The 16,428-nt window shown below is 41.0% G+C and overlaps 1 protein-coding gene across 1 annotated transcript in view; it reads left to right on the top strand.

The window, feature by feature from the left end:
• epas1b (endothelial PAS domain protein 1b) overlaps nucleotides 1-15,374 on the top strand; it is a 45,720-nt gene extending 30,346 nt beyond the window's left edge. Inside the window, exons 5-16 of the mRNA XM_042223223.1 lie at nucleotides 1,790-1,908; nucleotides 2,643-2,845; nucleotides 5,815-5,921; nucleotides 9,779-9,926; nucleotides 10,054-10,259; nucleotides 10,421-10,656; nucleotides 11,006-11,116; nucleotides 11,694-12,226; nucleotides 12,438-12,534; nucleotides 12,746-12,833; nucleotides 12,927-13,103; nucleotides 13,341-15,374. Of these exons, the coding sequence (XP_042079157.1) occupies nucleotides 1,790-1,908; nucleotides 2,643-2,845; nucleotides 5,815-5,921; nucleotides 9,779-9,926; nucleotides 10,054-10,259; nucleotides 10,421-10,656; nucleotides 11,006-11,116; nucleotides 11,694-12,226; nucleotides 12,438-12,534; nucleotides 12,746-12,833; nucleotides 12,927-13,103; nucleotides 13,341-13,492 (2,177 nt within the window). The 3' untranslated portion in view covers nucleotides 13,493-15,374. The remainder of the gene's footprint in view (nucleotides 1-1,789; nucleotides 1,909-2,642; nucleotides 2,846-5,814; nucleotides 5,922-9,778; nucleotides 9,927-10,053; nucleotides 10,260-10,420; nucleotides 10,657-11,005; nucleotides 11,117-11,693; nucleotides 12,227-12,437; nucleotides 12,535-12,745; nucleotides 12,834-12,926; nucleotides 13,104-13,340) is intronic.
• The last annotated feature ends 1,054 nt before the right edge of the window (nucleotides 15,375-16,428 follow it).

The following is a 16,428-nucleotide window of genomic DNA, read 5'->3' as shown; positions in this document are numbered from 1 at the left end:
TCCTTTTATGCCCTTTATTCCCGCCTACACAGTTCGGCCACATAATTAACAAAATCCCTTGTGCTGCCCAAACACGTCTCACTGGTCCGGGCGTTGACTCGATTTGATGTCAGTGGCTAATTCCATCAGATAAATGCTCACTTTTTAGGATCTAAGGAATTTAAATTAAATGATTATTCAGGAGTTGTTGAAATCCTTGCCCATTTTCTTCCTAAAAACCTTTGAACTTCTGAGAACTGAATGCACAGTTGCTGATATGCTTTTGCAGATACTTATGCAGACGGCTGTGAATAGACAGCTGTCCATATGGAAGATTCAAGCGTGGTTGCTGTGTTGTAGTGTAGTGTGGGTGATGTCAACACTGACTTAAACACACCGTGCATACTTGCAGACATGTGCACTTTACCTTTGGTCTAATATAGCCTGGAAAGGTTCTTCACTTCATGTACCTGTGGCTCAATATTGAGGCCAATGTAGATTAGTTAGAAGTGTTTGGCTGGCTTTGGTGCTAGAGGAAAGTTCAGGGGCCTGTAAATCCTACAATCCTACAGGACGATAATATTCCACAGTACTGTCAGCTTGTTGTCAGCAGCTGTCTTATCTAGGAGTGACCAAAGTATTTAATGGACCCTCAGACATCTATATCCTCTGAGTTTACTTGAGGATGAAAAATCATTCTTCTGAAATAGTAAATCTGTGTAACGCCTGACATCTTCCACATGCTTTGTACACCCTTGCAGCTCTTACTGTTACAGAGCCATTCAACTCTCCTGCTTTTACTTGTGGGACAGAAATGATCTATGCAAAACAATTTAAAACATGAACAGAGTGTGGTTATTAATATTCTACATCTGATGGGTCCACAAGGGGGGAAAAAACATGAGAACAAAAGTTCAAAGGTCATACAGAGAGGAACCTATAAACAGATAAAGTAGAGTTGTAAAGTACATGTGCAAAGGAAAGCAGATAAGAGCTGCTACCGTGAGGAAGAGCAGACGAGGAAAGGCGCTGAGAGAGGAACAAGGCATTATGGGGTAGAGATAGTGACCTTAGTATGTTACACATGCAGTGCAAAGCAGAGCCAGAAGTACACCCATACTACATGTTTTCTGTCTGTGAATCCACTTTCTACTCCATCCCTCTCTCCTGCACACACACAGGGTCACACTCGCTGTGCTGTGGTTGATAACTCTTATCAGCAGTGGCCACAAAGCACACCAGCAGAACAATACCTTCTGATTTATAGACCTTCTCTATTTAACGCACTTTCACTCCACACTCATTCACATCTGAACATGAACGTGCTTGTAAGTGTCGGGGAAACATTTATGTGGTGTTTGTTTTGCTCAAGTGTAACCATATGGAGTTAGAGACACACTTTTAAGCGTGGAGTTTGACAAAAGACACACTTCTCTTTGCTTTGTGGCTGCAGCTCCGGGGCTGAACTCTGACCTTGTGATGTAACAACTTGGCCTATTTTTTCCAAGTCCTCTGTGACTAAGCTGGAAGGGAGATAAAGGGAGTGAACTTCCAGTTTATTATATTGCAAAAAAAACCCCAAAAGACACTGAACTTTGTTTTAAATCTCCTCATACTTATAGGATCCATATATTATTATGCTTTAATGTCAAGCGAATTTTATATACTGTGCAAAAAGCTAAAAAGCTGTTCACAAGAGCAGGATCTGAATCATTTAAATGCTTATGTTTGCCCCTGCTCAGTGACATTGTATTATTGTATGATGATTCAGATGATGAATTCTGACACACTGTTTTTTTGTTTCTTCCAGGAAGTGGTTTTGGTAAAAAATGCAAAGAGCTGAGCACAGAGAGAGATTTCTTCATGAGGATGAAATGCACGGTGACCAACAGAGGACGCACCGTCAACCTCAAGTCAGCCAGCTGGAAGGTAACAACTGCTACATCTACAAAGCATCACATCTGCAGCAACTGCACACACAAAATGAGATTATTACAATGTGAATAGATTTAGCCACATATTGGACACAAGTAGGGTTTAGAACAGGGGGGAACTCCAGGCCTCAGGGCCGGTGTCCTGCAGGTTTTAGATGTGTCCTTGATCCAACACAGCTGATTTAAATGGCTAAATTACCTCCTCAACATGTCTTGAAGTTCTCCAGAAGCCTGGTAATGAACTAATCATTTGATTCAGGTGTGTTGACCCAGGGTGAGATCTAAAACCTGCAGGACACCGGCCCTTGAGGCCTAGATTCACCCCAGAGCAATTCATGCTGGTAGGAGTCTAGAAGCCCATATTAAAAGTTTAATGTTATATCCTTAAATAGAAATTCCACAAGCAATCTTGTGCAGCAACACAAGTAGTGTAACAAATAGTGTAGAGAAATGCTTTCTCTGGGTTGTATAGCAGTAATGCAAAGCATTATTTTCAAAGGTAAGTACTTTACCGTTTTTTGAAGAAACTATCGCAGCCCTGGCCATTAATATCGACTAATGTGGGGCCAAAAAAGACATGACCACTACAATAGGTGTCTGCGTCATGGTAAATATGAACACTCAGATAGGGAAAACTGTAATAATCGCGCTATGGCTGCATGTTATTCACCACAGGGGTAACTCTGACACTGTGTAAACTCCATTTACACTCCTGCTGCTCTTCCTCAGGTGCTTCACTGCACTGGACAACTGAGGATGTACAACAGCTGCCCTCCACGAGTGCTGTGCGGCTTCAAAGAGCCTCCGCTCACATGCGCTGTCCTGATGTGCGAACCGATACCACACCCGTCCAACATCGACACGCCGCTGGACAGCAAGACCTTCCTGAGCAGACACAGCATGGACATGAAATTCACCTACTGTGACGAGAGGTAGGCAGAAACATATTTTTTAGATTTTGTATTAAATGATAAAAATATATTCACCGAAGCATATATTATGCACCTATATTTGGTTTGAACCTCAGCAGAGTTCAGTAGAGCAGCAGATTCACATTGCTGCCAATTAAAACACAACCCTTAAAGTCTGACACACACACACACACACACACACACACACACACACACACACACACACACACACACACACAACACACACACACACACACACACACCACACACACACACACAGAAGATTTGAGCGATTGCAGTGTGTTGACTTAGCAGGTAAGAAAATAGAAGTTGGTGATGAAACATAAATTAATAAGGCGCTGTCATGACGTTGTCAGAGCGTGCCAAGTGTTAATGACCCTGGATTAGATCGTGAACAAGCCTAAAGCTGAAACATTTTTAAAGCTGCCAAACAAAATGACATCTGACATTGTGTCAGTTATCATTCGTCACTTGTAGGTTAGCATGAAAAGCAGCTATCTTAAACCCAAAGGACCTCATAGTTTGCGCCCAGATATTTCTTTCCCACTGGCACGAGAAGGGAACACAACGCATTTTCAGATTGGTGTTACACAATCGCATGCACGCAAATCTGTAATCTTATCAAGCCTCTCATGCAAGAGAAATGTTCCTTTTGTGTATTGCATGCACAGGTCTGTGCGTGACCGCACTACAAACAAGAGCCCATTTTCTTTTTCACCCTTTTTAGTGCAATTTAATAGCCGCCTAAATCTTCTCTCCAATTACGCAAATGAGTTTATTGTAGGTGGGGCGACCCTCCTGGCTCAGCAGAGACTTACACTCATTAGAGGAGGGACGGAAAGTTTCTTCAGCTCATGCCTGGCAGTGTGAGAGATGGAGGAAACAAAGAAGGAGAGAGAGGGGGAAAGAACAGAGACTTATCACTTAGGAATAATTAGTTCTTCAAGAGGGGTAACAATCAGAAGTTTAACCTTCTAGTTTGCTTAAACTCTGCTTGACCTAAGAAGAACAATTATTTCCTCCCCTCAATATCCCTGTTGATTCTTTATAATTTACTAAGTACAGTAAGAAAGTCCATTTTATGATTAAATACCAGCTTTATAAATGACGTATGGCTATTGGCTATATTCTCAATTCTACAGTATAAGGAATACAAACACAAAAGGACACAAAGGGAAGTTCTAAAGTTATACAACTTGGATAATTTAGACGTGGACAACACTTCTGTGTGTACTATGTTACTTTTAAGTGTCAGTCAGAAACGTCATGCAAGTAATCACTACTTATTACAGTGCATGTTGTAGATTTATCAGTAATACAGGGACATTGACCCAAATATTACACTAAATTAGATACAATTTGTGTAGCGTTGATTCCTGCATTAATTAATTTTAGAGTTTTAATTCAAACATTTATATAAAATCATTCGTATGCAGACGATAGCCCGCAGGGTAATGTGCTCCTCTGCTTTGATCTTACTGTCATTTGTTACTTTTATATCTGTAATAATGTAAAGTACGCCGTGATACAAAATAACATAAAAATAACAGTGAAACGCTTGTACGTACTTAACATGGAGGAAATGAATGGAAGGAAAGAAAAGAAAGCAATCACCATCGTAATCATCACTGTTATAATTTGAAGCTATTTTAGTTGTGACCATGTTTTATTAATGCTTTTGTTTCGTCTCTTTCCCCACTCTGACTCTCCTCTCTGGCCTTAATGCATTTTTTCCTTTTTTCATGTGTCTCTTTTTTTTTTTTTTAAAACCCATTGTGCCTATGTACTGCTCTTCCCTCCAGACATTCATCCCCTCCCTTTCCTCCCTTCCCTCCCTTTCCTCACTACATCTGTCAGCGTTATGCAATCTGAGGGTCTGCATCACCAGACCTCTCACTCTGTCCCTCACACAATAAATCCACCGCATCATCATCATCCGCTGACTGTTCATCTCAATGAAACTTTGGCTTCACACCTCCAAAGCTATCCAAAGGGCAATATAGATGATGAAAACTGTATTTTAACTGATTTGACATCAAAAAATGTTGAGTGTGATGATCAGAGGTACAAATAGGATAAAACGGAGTGAAAGCGTACATTTATACCTATTGGAAATTTGAAACCTTTTTTTTTATGCTGCAGTGTATCCTATCCCTAAACTCTGAGTCACATCCACTCAGTTAGCAGCTTGCTTATCCAAGGTGATGGAGTCTATATCCTCATGCCAGAGTGAAACATTTTGGTGGCAGTTGGAGTTAAATAAAATCACATTCCTAGCACTTTAATTTGGGTTAAGTACAACTTATCTTCATTCTCGGTCCCAGTTTACCCTCCCTGGTCTCCTTATCCTGATAAAACCTTGTTTTCAGGGGCCCATTTCCTGTTGTAGGTTTGCATCATGTTCTCACAGCACAGTTTGTTTGGAAGAGGCTCTGCTTTTGACCCTTAGCCTAATTGTTGGCTTCTCAGTGAAGTCAAAATTAAACTAAAGTTAATAACGTATATAAATAAGTGTATTTGCTGTCAAAACAGCCTGAAGCTAAGTATGTAATTATTTTCAGCACTCAAAAACTTCATTTAAATTAGTGCACCTGTAATCAGATTACAGTAATCCTGTTATTTATTCTCAAAACCTCTACTTACTGGCAAAAGAGTTGGAGAGAAATAAAAGGGAGTTTTATAAACGTGGTTATTGAAAGCCAGCAACAAAATCCTGATTAACAACGTGAACTTGTGATGAGAGACGAGAGATTAGCTGTTCCCAGAAGCACCGGGAGGTTGGAGACAGAACGAGCAATTCTTATTTTTGGAAATCTATCCACCGCTCAGTTTGATTTCCAAATGGTACATGATGTCTTTTTAAGTTCAGGATGAAGTGCAGGATTTGTGTTTTGAGTCGTACATGTGAGAAAAGTTCAAATAATAAGTAAAAGCCCGTGTCTTATTAGATGTCTGTGTCTGTGTTCCAGGGTAACAGAGTTGATGGGTTACACTCCCGAGGATCTGCTGGGTCGTTCCATCTACGACTTCTACCACGCCTTGGACTCAGACAGTGTCACCAAGAGTCATCAAAACTGTAAGTACACGCTCGGACCTTAAAAAAGACTTTGAACGCCTCAAACATCAAATATGAAGCAAAACAAGCCACGGTGATTCAGCTATGAACACAATCTGCACGTGTAGTTAGCCTTTAGCTAAGATCTAAGCCTGCGTGTCCTCAGATTTTGCTCGTAGCAGTAAGCGATTGGTTCAAAAACCTGATGAAATATGGAGCAACTCTTAAACAATAATTAGAGCCTTTCTGCATGGTTGCTAGTATTGGCAGCCATCTTGAAATGGCACATTCGAGGCACTTAATAATAATAATAATGGATTGGATTTATATAGCGCTTTTCAAGCCACCCAAAGCGCTTTACAATGCCACTATTCATTCACTCACTGGTGGAGGCAAGCTACGATTGTAGCCACAGCTGCCCTGGGGCAGACTGACAGAAGCGAGGCTGCCATATCGCACCATCGGCCCCTCTGGCCAACACCAGTAGGTGGTAGGGTAAAGTGTCTTGCCCAAGGACACAACGACCAGGACAGAGAGCCCGGGGATCGAACCGGCGACCTTCCGGTTACAGATGCGCTTCCCAACCCCCTGAGCCACGGTCACCCAAACTTACTTTGAAGGATTCCCTAAATGAACTCTAATTTTAGTGATCAGGATGTAAAAACTGCATAATCACTAGCCAGATCAGCTAAACGCTTCAAGCTTGTAGTCAGCTGGTAATACAGCCTAAAGTTTGAGTGGAGATATTGGGGGGGTTTTCTTGTCAGACATTTTTGTTTCATTAAATTTTATTTTTATTTTCTTTATTTATTTATGTTTTAGGTAGACAAATACATTTATCCTTGTTTAGACATATGTGGATGTCTGTGTGTATGTAAAGAGCAGCAACATGGTATTAAGATGTCTGTTATTAAATTAGGTGCATCCACTAATGGCCTGATGAGGTTTGCACATCTGATGCCACAAACACAGTGGACAGGGGACCAGGTGGCCTCTATTACAATCTAATAAGTGTGTGTGTGCGTGTGCATGTGGACAAGGCTCTGAAGTGTCATGGCTATTCTCTTCACTGACAGTACTGTATCATTAGAGGCTTTGACAGTGCACGAGGGAAAGTGGTAATTTAGTTCCTTAAAACCACCCCTGCAACATAGTGTGTGTGTGTGTGTGTGTGTGTACACAGCAAAAAATGCTCTTGTTACAAAGAGGATTATGCTTTTCTTTTTCTTTTTTTCCCTCCTGGCATATCTGGGCCAACACTAATCCTGATATTTTCTTTGAAAAGTAAAACTGTACTTTCCAAAAAGTTGATTCGCTACATCCAGATGACCAGAATCAACTTTCCTTACTTGGATGATTGAGCATGCATCAAGACACAAAACTGTACCTAATTTGATATTTTACTTTTCACAGAAAATAATATTTTCATCCAAAACTTTCATCATTTAAAAAGATGTCAAGCAGAAACTTAAAGAAGCAGTACAACCCAAATACTTTCCCCCTGTAGCCTGTAGTGGTGTGTTTCAGTCTAGATTGTTATGGTGTGAGTTTCAGAGCTGTACAAGTCTTTGCTGCCTGTTTCATTAAACTAAAAGCACTCTCCCTGTCTTACCATGAAGTAAAAAATAAAATAAACCAACAACTTTTTCCACACTCAATTAGTCCAAAATCATAAAGACAAATTGTGGTTTTACAATTTTCTCCATTCACTAGTCAGATAAAACATGCTGCTAGCTAACATTACCCTCAATAGAGACTGGATGACATTAATGCATACAGCCAAGCACGAGCCTCTCATCACAGTTGGGTCTTTCTCCACAATCATGCAGTTTATGGGTGTAATTTAACTGAATGAAAATAGTTTATGGGGGAAACTGCTTACAATTAAAGATCGATTTATTTTGTGCAATTTTAAATGCAAATTTTTAAATTCTGTTTTTGATACTTCAATAACCATAAGAAGTATAGAATATGACTGTCATATTTTAGTATTAAAGAGAACATGGACAATATTTCCAAAAATGGTAATTCACACTGAAACTGTCTGGATGGATTAAAAAACACCGCAGGCCCAAAGTAATAATATCTAAAAGCATCTGGGGTAATAAGTGCATTCTTTTTAAATAAAAAAAACAAAACAATAACTCACATTCACAAAAGTCAAATTATTATGACTTTTTAAATCAAAGACTTACTTTGAAAGGTTGGCTCAAAAAACAAAAAAACAATAGGCTTAAAAAACAGATCCATTGTGCTTGAAACAGAAATATTTCAGCACATATTGGGATTGTTTGATACCAAGTTGTCTTTTGAAGTTTTGCACTTCCAAAGTTGACCTTTTAGACATGTTTTTTTTTTTTTTGGTCTCGCTGCACTTTAATTTTGCATGTCAACAAAAACCAAAAAAGTGACTTGAAAGAGGATTGTAGTCCTCAGGTTTTTGTTTAGTGTGCTGCATGTGAATTTTTTTTCTTTTAGCCATGTTCTCTTTCCACTGATCTTAAGTCATCTGCATCCGCAGCCCTTAGCTGTCTGACATTTGCCAAGATAAAGGACTCTCTATCCATCTGAACGTCTCACAAACACAGACGAGCCGCTCTCACGGCCAACGTGACCAGCCTGTCGATCAGCACATGCTAACAGTGTTCTCTGCTACATGCAGTGTTGTCCCCCCCAAGCTTTCTCAACACTCTTACTTAGTGTGTGTGTGTGTGTGTGGGGGGGGGGCAGGGAGTCACTGGCCTTATGTACGCTTTGTGACCATTCCTACGCCTTTCCCACGCCAGTGCTGAACTTTGGACTGTAGCCAGAACATTTCCTTCTCAAGTCAAAGTCAAACATCCCGCCTTGTCCCGCTTACAAATATTTGCTTGATTTTTAAAGGATTATGCAAATATTTAACAAATAATTAGCCAATCTGGACTTTAAACACCTAAATAAAAACAAAGTATAAAAATCCACCACATACAGTTGTGGTCAAGATTTTACAGGCACTCCAAATGGGCATGACTTTAATACTTTCTTTGATCTGTTCTCTTCCTAGAATAGTTCTTGTAATAACCTTAAAAAGCAAAAATTGATTTCCTCTAATACACACATGGTCAAAAGTACACATGCAAGCTCCAATATATACATAAACTCACATAAATCTTTTAATAAGTAGTACTGAAGGTTTACACAGTCTTCTAATTTGACTGGCCTGAGGCTTATCAACTTTACTACTGATGTGACCTTTGATTGGAAAGTTGCAACACAGAAGATTAAACAGTCCATCTGTCATTGACATCGACAGACTGAAAAGAACCGTCAGTTTATTTTCTCTTTGGTTTTGTTTCCTCGTCAGAAGATTACTCACTGGGATATACAACAATGTGAACGCGTCACAATTTTACGCATGAACAACAAAAACTCAACAACTACTCTCAGTGAGTCATTTCTGAGTAATAAGGAAGAACACTGATTACATTGGCCCTGTTTAAAGCAGTCCTGTACACTTGAGGACAGTAGCTGAAATCAAATTCAGCGCAGTTTTATTTAGTGCCAGTCAACAGTCATCTCATGGCATTTTAAATCGTTATGTAAAGACTCTAATAAAAATGACAACAAAAGGTGAACATGGAGAAATGACTTAATAAAACCCTGACCAGTAAAAGTTGGAGACTTTTAAAACTAAAGACATGTAATGTTCCAGATCCTGACATTATTATTTCAGTGTCATTCACTTTCAAGTCAAATCAGTGTGCCACTTTTGAAGAATAAAGGAAGTATGCTCACAGTTTCAGGAAAATTTTGTTTTATATCTGCTTTAAACTTGCAAGCAATAACGCCAATGTTATTCATAGCTTCTTTTTTTGTTTCTTCTTCTCTTCCTTATGCAGTGTGTACCAAGGGTCAGGCAGTAAGCGGTCAGTATCGTATGCTGGCTAAGAACGGGGGTTACGTCTGGGTAGAAACCCAGGGAACTGTCATTTATAACAGCCGCAACTCTCAGCCGCAGTGCATCGTGTGCATCAACTATGTCCTCAGGTAAGAGTCTTCATTTTTAATCCAAGTTTCCCTCAATTAAATGCCATCTTTGCCTGGATTTAATCATAAAATATTCAGATTTCTATATCTCAAAGTTCAAATTTGCTGTGTTTTCTCCAATCTGTAGTGACATTGAGGAGAAGTCGATGATTTTGTCCCTGGGGCAGACGGAGTCCCTGTTCAAGCCACGACACATGAGCAGCTTCTTCAGTCCTGGAGTGGGCATGAGCGGAGAGCCTGGAGATGCCCTCTTCAGTAAATTCAAAGAGGAGCCGGAAGATCTCGCTCAGCTTGCTCCAACACCTGGAGACACGATCGTTTCCCTCGACTTCAGTCAGTATTTATTTCTGTAAAACTTCCTACTGCGTCTGTTATGGTCACAGTATTCTTCCACCTTACTTTGGCAAAAACAATATAGCAGAAACAACTTTTTAATACAGTTTCCTTTTGTCTTTTTTAAAAAATTGGCTAAAATTTGTGATTCTTTTTCGCAGGTCGTGTTCAGTTTGAAGAGCCCAAGCAGCCAGCATACTCCCAGGTGTCTGCTTCAGCCATGGCCCCTCCGGGACCACCGTCCTGGGCCAGTGAGAGCCACAAGTCTGCCTCCAATGCCTCTGGACCCCCAACTGCAGCTCCAGGGGACGTGGGTAAAATGGCCGGTGGTTCGTTCACTGTGCAGCAGAATCCTCCACCGGGCAGCGCCACTCCGAGCCTCAGCAGCTGCTCCACGGTGAGGACAGCGCGACAGGGCACGACTGAGAGCCAGTTTGTGAAATTGAAAAGAGTAATTAGTTAGTGAGCGAGTGACTGGTTGGTTACACTTGTTCCATGGTTTATTCTTTCAGTGTGCGATGAGGTCACTAAAACTGGGCAGAGTGTGTGAGAATAACGGGGGTGGTTATTTGGATGGAATAAGCTCGTAGCAGTGAATAGTGCCTTTGTCAAAACTCATCTCTCTTGTTTCTCTTATGTATTAGTCCTTTTTGTCTGTGTTTATCATTTTCTTTCTCTCCACTTCTCTCATTCAAATCTAATTTCTTCCTTTTGTTCATCCTTCCCTCTGTCCTTCACCTCTGCAGCCCAGCAGCCCAGATGATTACTACAGCTCAGTGGAGAGTGACCTGAGGGTGGAGCTCACAGAGAAGCTGTTTGCTCTGGACACAAAGGGAGACAGTTCTGCAAACACTGAGGTGTGTGTGTGTGTGTGTGTGTGTGTGTGTGTGTGTGTGTGTGTGTGTGTGTGTGTGTGTGTGTGTGTGCATATGTGTGAGTGACCAAAGTTGTGTAGAGTTAGTGAATTTTATGTTAATTCAGACAAACAAAGAAAAAAGCCTGAATTAACCAGCTCAACATATGTATTCTGTATCATTAGCTTTTTAATTTACTGCTATAGTGTCTTTGACCTTTAGCTTATAAAATCTGTGAGAAAAGCATCCAGGACATTTTCCATTTTATGTTAGTATTTCTTCAATTTAACGAGTACTGGATTAAACAAAACTATAAATCAGTGGTTTACATATTTGAGTGGCTGCTGATAAAATATTAGTGCTCACAATGATGTTTTTATTATTGAGTTCCTAATGTAATCATCATAATCCTGTTAGTCTAAACTGAGTGGCAGTTTATGAACACTGCAGCATTATCTCAGCCACAAATACTCACATGTCTAAAGCAATAATTTATAGTTTTCACCAAATGCTTAAAAGGATCTCTTTTCTTAAATATTTGTGTTGAAAAAACAAAACAAAAATTATTTCTGCTATCCAGAGGGACTTGAGTGATTTGGACCTGGAGACTCTGGCTCCTTATATCCCTATGGATGGAGAGGACTTCCAGCTCAATCCCATTGTCACAGAGTCAGAGCCCCTGGAGGCAGCTCCAGCAGGATCCATGGGGAGCAACACCAGCCTGCCCCAAACTAACCAGACCACCCAGCAGAGTTTCAACAATGTGGCCAGCCTCTTACAGCCCCTGTCCACCTCCTCCCAATCCCCAGGCCACTACCAGCGTGCGGCATCTTCATCCTGGGCTGGAGGGGAAAAGAGAGTCTCCAGCCAGGGGAATACAGATCCCCATGGAAGGTCATACATGATGGGGCATCTGCACAATCCCCCATACCAGGCCCCAGCCAGCTCCCCGCTGTCCTCCATGGGTGGCAGTCAGAATCTGCAGTGGCCACCAGACCCGCTGTTGACTTACCAACAACAACCACGGCCCACCAAAGCCTGTCTGATGGACACGATGTTGGAAGAACGGCCATCCTGCAAGCAGAACATGCCACATGGCATGCAGAAACAGAGGTGACTTAACTATGAGTCTCTTATTTTAGTGCTCAAGGAAAATTTAACTTGATGCATATAACTGTGAAAATATAAGACTAAAAGGAATAAGGAATAAAAACCTTAACAACATGATTTAAATAAAAAGGGGTGTTGACCACCAAATTCTCTATTATTGCCGCAATTATTTATTATTAATTAATTTTTTTTTTCATCCACTTTGTGTATGCAGGTCCATCGACAACTTTGTACAAGCTTACAGAGACATGAGTCCAGCCAGAGTGGCCATGGCCAACAGTATGAAGCGCTCCTTCAGCCAGATGGCTGTGGTGAGTTCCTCCGACTCCTACCGTACTGCAAAAGTTCCACTGCAACTTAAAGTATTCAGTGTAACATAAAGCATTATTTTGAGGCATTAGTGTTCCACGCAAGATTGCATGTTAGTTTCCAAACCACAATTTAAATTCTTGAGTCTGATAGTTTGCCTAAAAAAATATCTGCATGCACAACCTGCTAATCAATCGAGTATGACTGTTTCAGGGTGAAAGCAAGCTGCCAGAGTTCATATGGAAGAAGATAAGGAGTGACAGTTGCATGGATCGTTCCCTCTGTGCAGGATCACTGGCAGGTATGCTTGTGCAGCAAATGGATGGAAACCATGTTTTATCATCTCTTCCACGCATCAGCTGCACCTTTTTAACCTCTCGCTCTCTTCTCTCAGAGTCGGAGATGGCGAGAATGATGCCAGGGAACATGGCTCCATGTCTCAACTCGCTGCAACAACACAGGAAGTCACTGTACGCAGGAAATGGGATAAGTGGTCGAAATGAAAAAGGCTTTCCCCAAAAGAGCTGTGACTACAGAGAGTATAACATGCTGCCTTCTAACAAGTGTGAGGGTGAGCTGGAATTACTAACATTTACAGATTTTAGTCAGCTAATATCACTGTGTGGACAGTTAAAGCACTCATCTAGTCTTCTGTTTAATTTAAAGTACTTTTACGTTGCAGAATATATGACTCAGCCATTAACATCTTGCTCTGACTAAATCTACTCATGTCAAGTGGTCTTCTAATTCAAATAAACAAGTAAATCACTGACACACAGGGATTTTCTTTATTTCTGTCATTTTCTAGGCATAGCCAGTCGTTTGCTGGGGCCTTCATTTGAACCCTCCTTTCTGCCGGAGTTGACCCGCTATGACTGCGAGGTCAATGTCCCGCTGCAGGGCAACCTGCACCTCCTCCAGGGCTGTGACCTGCTGAGAGCCCTGGACCAGGCCACCTAGAGCCCCAGATTCAAACACCGACATAAACCTGGACTTACTCCCTGCCCTGAGCCTCAACCTGCAGCACGAGACTTAAGCCTTTCTTTACCTTTGTACCTCTAGGCCTTCTATGAGCCCTACAGCTCAGCTAACTATAGAGAATGGTATTAATGGCCACATCCTGCCTTATTTAGCCCCACACTCTTTTCCCCATCCCTTTTTAAGTTCTCTGTGTAGACCAAGCTGAGTTATCAGGGTCAAGCCACATGCACCCCTTTCCCTGCCAAGCTCTTGACTCATATCAGATGCAGGTTGACCACCATTGAGCCAAACATCAAATGACCCGCATGTATAACAAACGATCACTGGTCAAAAAAAAAAGGTCAATGCTGCACATTTAATACATGACAATGGTCACACCATCACATTAATTATTTAAGAGTTTTGACACTGGGATCTCACCGGGTTTGGTATAGATGCCAACAGGGTGGCAAAGCTATGTTTGAAAACACATCCTGAACTCGGGTCTCTGGTGTAAAGGGGTGTTAGTGGTGTGGAAGAAAACCTGCCTCAAAGGCCAGCTCTGCTCAAACATCTACAGCCGCATCACCCTGACTACCAGCCGATTCCTGCTTAGGTTTAGCAAAGCGGGAATCTGTGAGCAGTGGGTCTCTGACCTACGTCCTGATATGGACTCTATGCAGCTCAGATCCCAGCCCTACTGCTCTTCTAGCTAAAGCATTTGGCTCAGAAGAGATGATATTATACTACCTACACATGAACAGAGACACGGTCTTCTTTCACATTTGCATGTTTTACCAGCAACTTGTAGACACGGCGCAGTTGAAGCTTCAAGCAAGAGTTGGGTATCATGAACTGTGGTAAATTGTAGCCATTTTAAAGATTTCTTAAGAATCCTTTACACTATTGTATTCTCATTACGGACACCCAAAGATGATTTCTTTCTAATCATAGTGGTGCAATATGCTGGACTGGAGTACTTTACAGTGTGGCCAGATGTAATGTTGTAACTTTGCGGTAATCTGTATTAATTTCATTTCCTCTATGCCCAAGACTTAAAATATACTCCAATTTAAGTATTATTCTAATCTTTAGAGAATTAAAGGTTGCTTTATTTGAAAGGCTATGACCAGAACCAGAACTGCCGAGCAGAATCGGAAGCAGTAAAAGTGATACCCAGCCTTGCTCAAGCCTTTTTCCACATATTCACATTCATCAGCCTGCCTCGTTTTGTCTGAATCCATCCCATAAATCACTGTAGCATATCTCTGCTGCTTTAGTAGATAAACTAGTAGCATTAGATCTGTATGTTTCAAATGACATATCATTATTGTAAATAGTCTTTTCTTCTTTTCCTGAATTGAGATATTGAAGCTTTTATGAAATTCCCCCAGTTTATTCAATCCAAACTGACCGGACACTTCACCACATTAATAATGCCTTTTTTTTTTCTTCTTCTTTAGTTCCTACTCAACGTACTACATTCTCTTATTTTCTCTGTCTCTCACTCTCTCTCTGACACTGTAATAAACATATTGCAATATATGTAATCTGAACATTTAAGATTTAACATCTTCATCTTAAATCTGTCTAAACACGCTTTCCTCACTTTAGTGTCTCAGTCAGGTAAGTAGCTTGTGTGGATACAGGGTTATTTTCTTATTGTGCAATTATTTCATTGAGCTAAAACTTAGATTGTCAGTAACAAAGCTAGACTTTATGTACATAATCAATAGCCTGCACAAAGGAATGTGACATGCACACACTGTAAGAGTTCATATGATTAAATGTTATTAGCTAACACACATTTTATGCAATACAGGAAACCATAAAGACCAGACCAGTGGTGTGCACAGAGTATGAGGGGACCAGGGACTGTTTGAAAAAGGGGGGCACCTATGTGTGGTGGGGGTGTTTTGGTTTCGTTATTGTCCTGCACCTGTACTTGGGGAAGCTTTAAGAAAAAGTTTGCATGATTTGCTGAATCCTGTCGTGCCACGGTTTTACATTTAGTTTGAGACACTTATTGGTTTGAATTATGTACAGTACACAACAAAATTGTTAGCAGACAAGCTGTACAATCATTGTAGGAAGCACAGCTTGAAAAAGAAATGTGGTTTGCAGAATGCTTAGAGAACGGTCAGGCGGTAAAGTATGTGAGATTTGTCACTGGTATGCTCTTTTAAGCCAACTGGAGAGCATTTGAGCCCAACACAGGGGGCACTTGGGCTAATCACAAGTGCCGTGGGAGGGATCAAAAGGGCACTTTAGCTGATCAGGTGGGCACTTGAGCTGTCTAGACGGGCAGCTGAGGGGTGTTTTTTGGGGGATCCAGTAGAGCCGAAATAGCGCTTAGCTTAAGCGGCTCTAGTAACCTCTGTTGCCCCTTGGTGTTTTATTAGGGCAAAAGATCATGATTGGATGTCGTCCCCCGCCCCGACCTCCTGCGCACACCGCTGCACATAACAGACAGGGTAAAGACGGCAGCGTTGACATGATCACTTACTCATTCAGACAATGCATATGTACATAGCAGCAGCCATGGTTTCAATGCAGTACAGCAGCCTGTGACATGACTTGAAAGTGGAGTTTATATAATTTTCTTAAAGATTAGGACAAGGCCAGTTTTTCTTTACTCACAAACCAAGTGGCTGCCAGTTACAGAAAGCTTTAAGGCTTTGATTATTACTTGCCATAAGAGCAGATTTTGAAACTAATTTTTCATCCAAACATTGTCAGTATGTCTTCAGTGAAATACAGTTTTTCTGTTCTTTCCTCTCAAAGTATTTTCTTAAGCTCAGTCTATATTTTTGAGGTAATTGTCTCTGTGTGGTGACCACTTTGAGCTTTGTACACATATGTTATGTATTTAAAACAGAACTAATGTTAAAGATGGTGTTTTTCGTGTTTGTGTCCTGGTACTTTGTCCTTACCTT

Source organism: Haplochromis burtoni, unplaced genomic scaffold (genome assembly GCF_018398535.1).
Source record: "Haplochromis burtoni strain Fernald_Lab_line unplaced genomic scaffold, NCSU_Asbu1 Contig_106, whole genome shotgun sequence".
NCBI lineage: Eukaryota > Metazoa > Chordata > Actinopteri > Cichliformes > Cichlidae > Haplochromis > Haplochromis burtoni.
The sequence above is the reverse complement of the archived record's forward strand: the minus strand, read 5'-3'. Positions and strand labels throughout refer to the sequence as shown.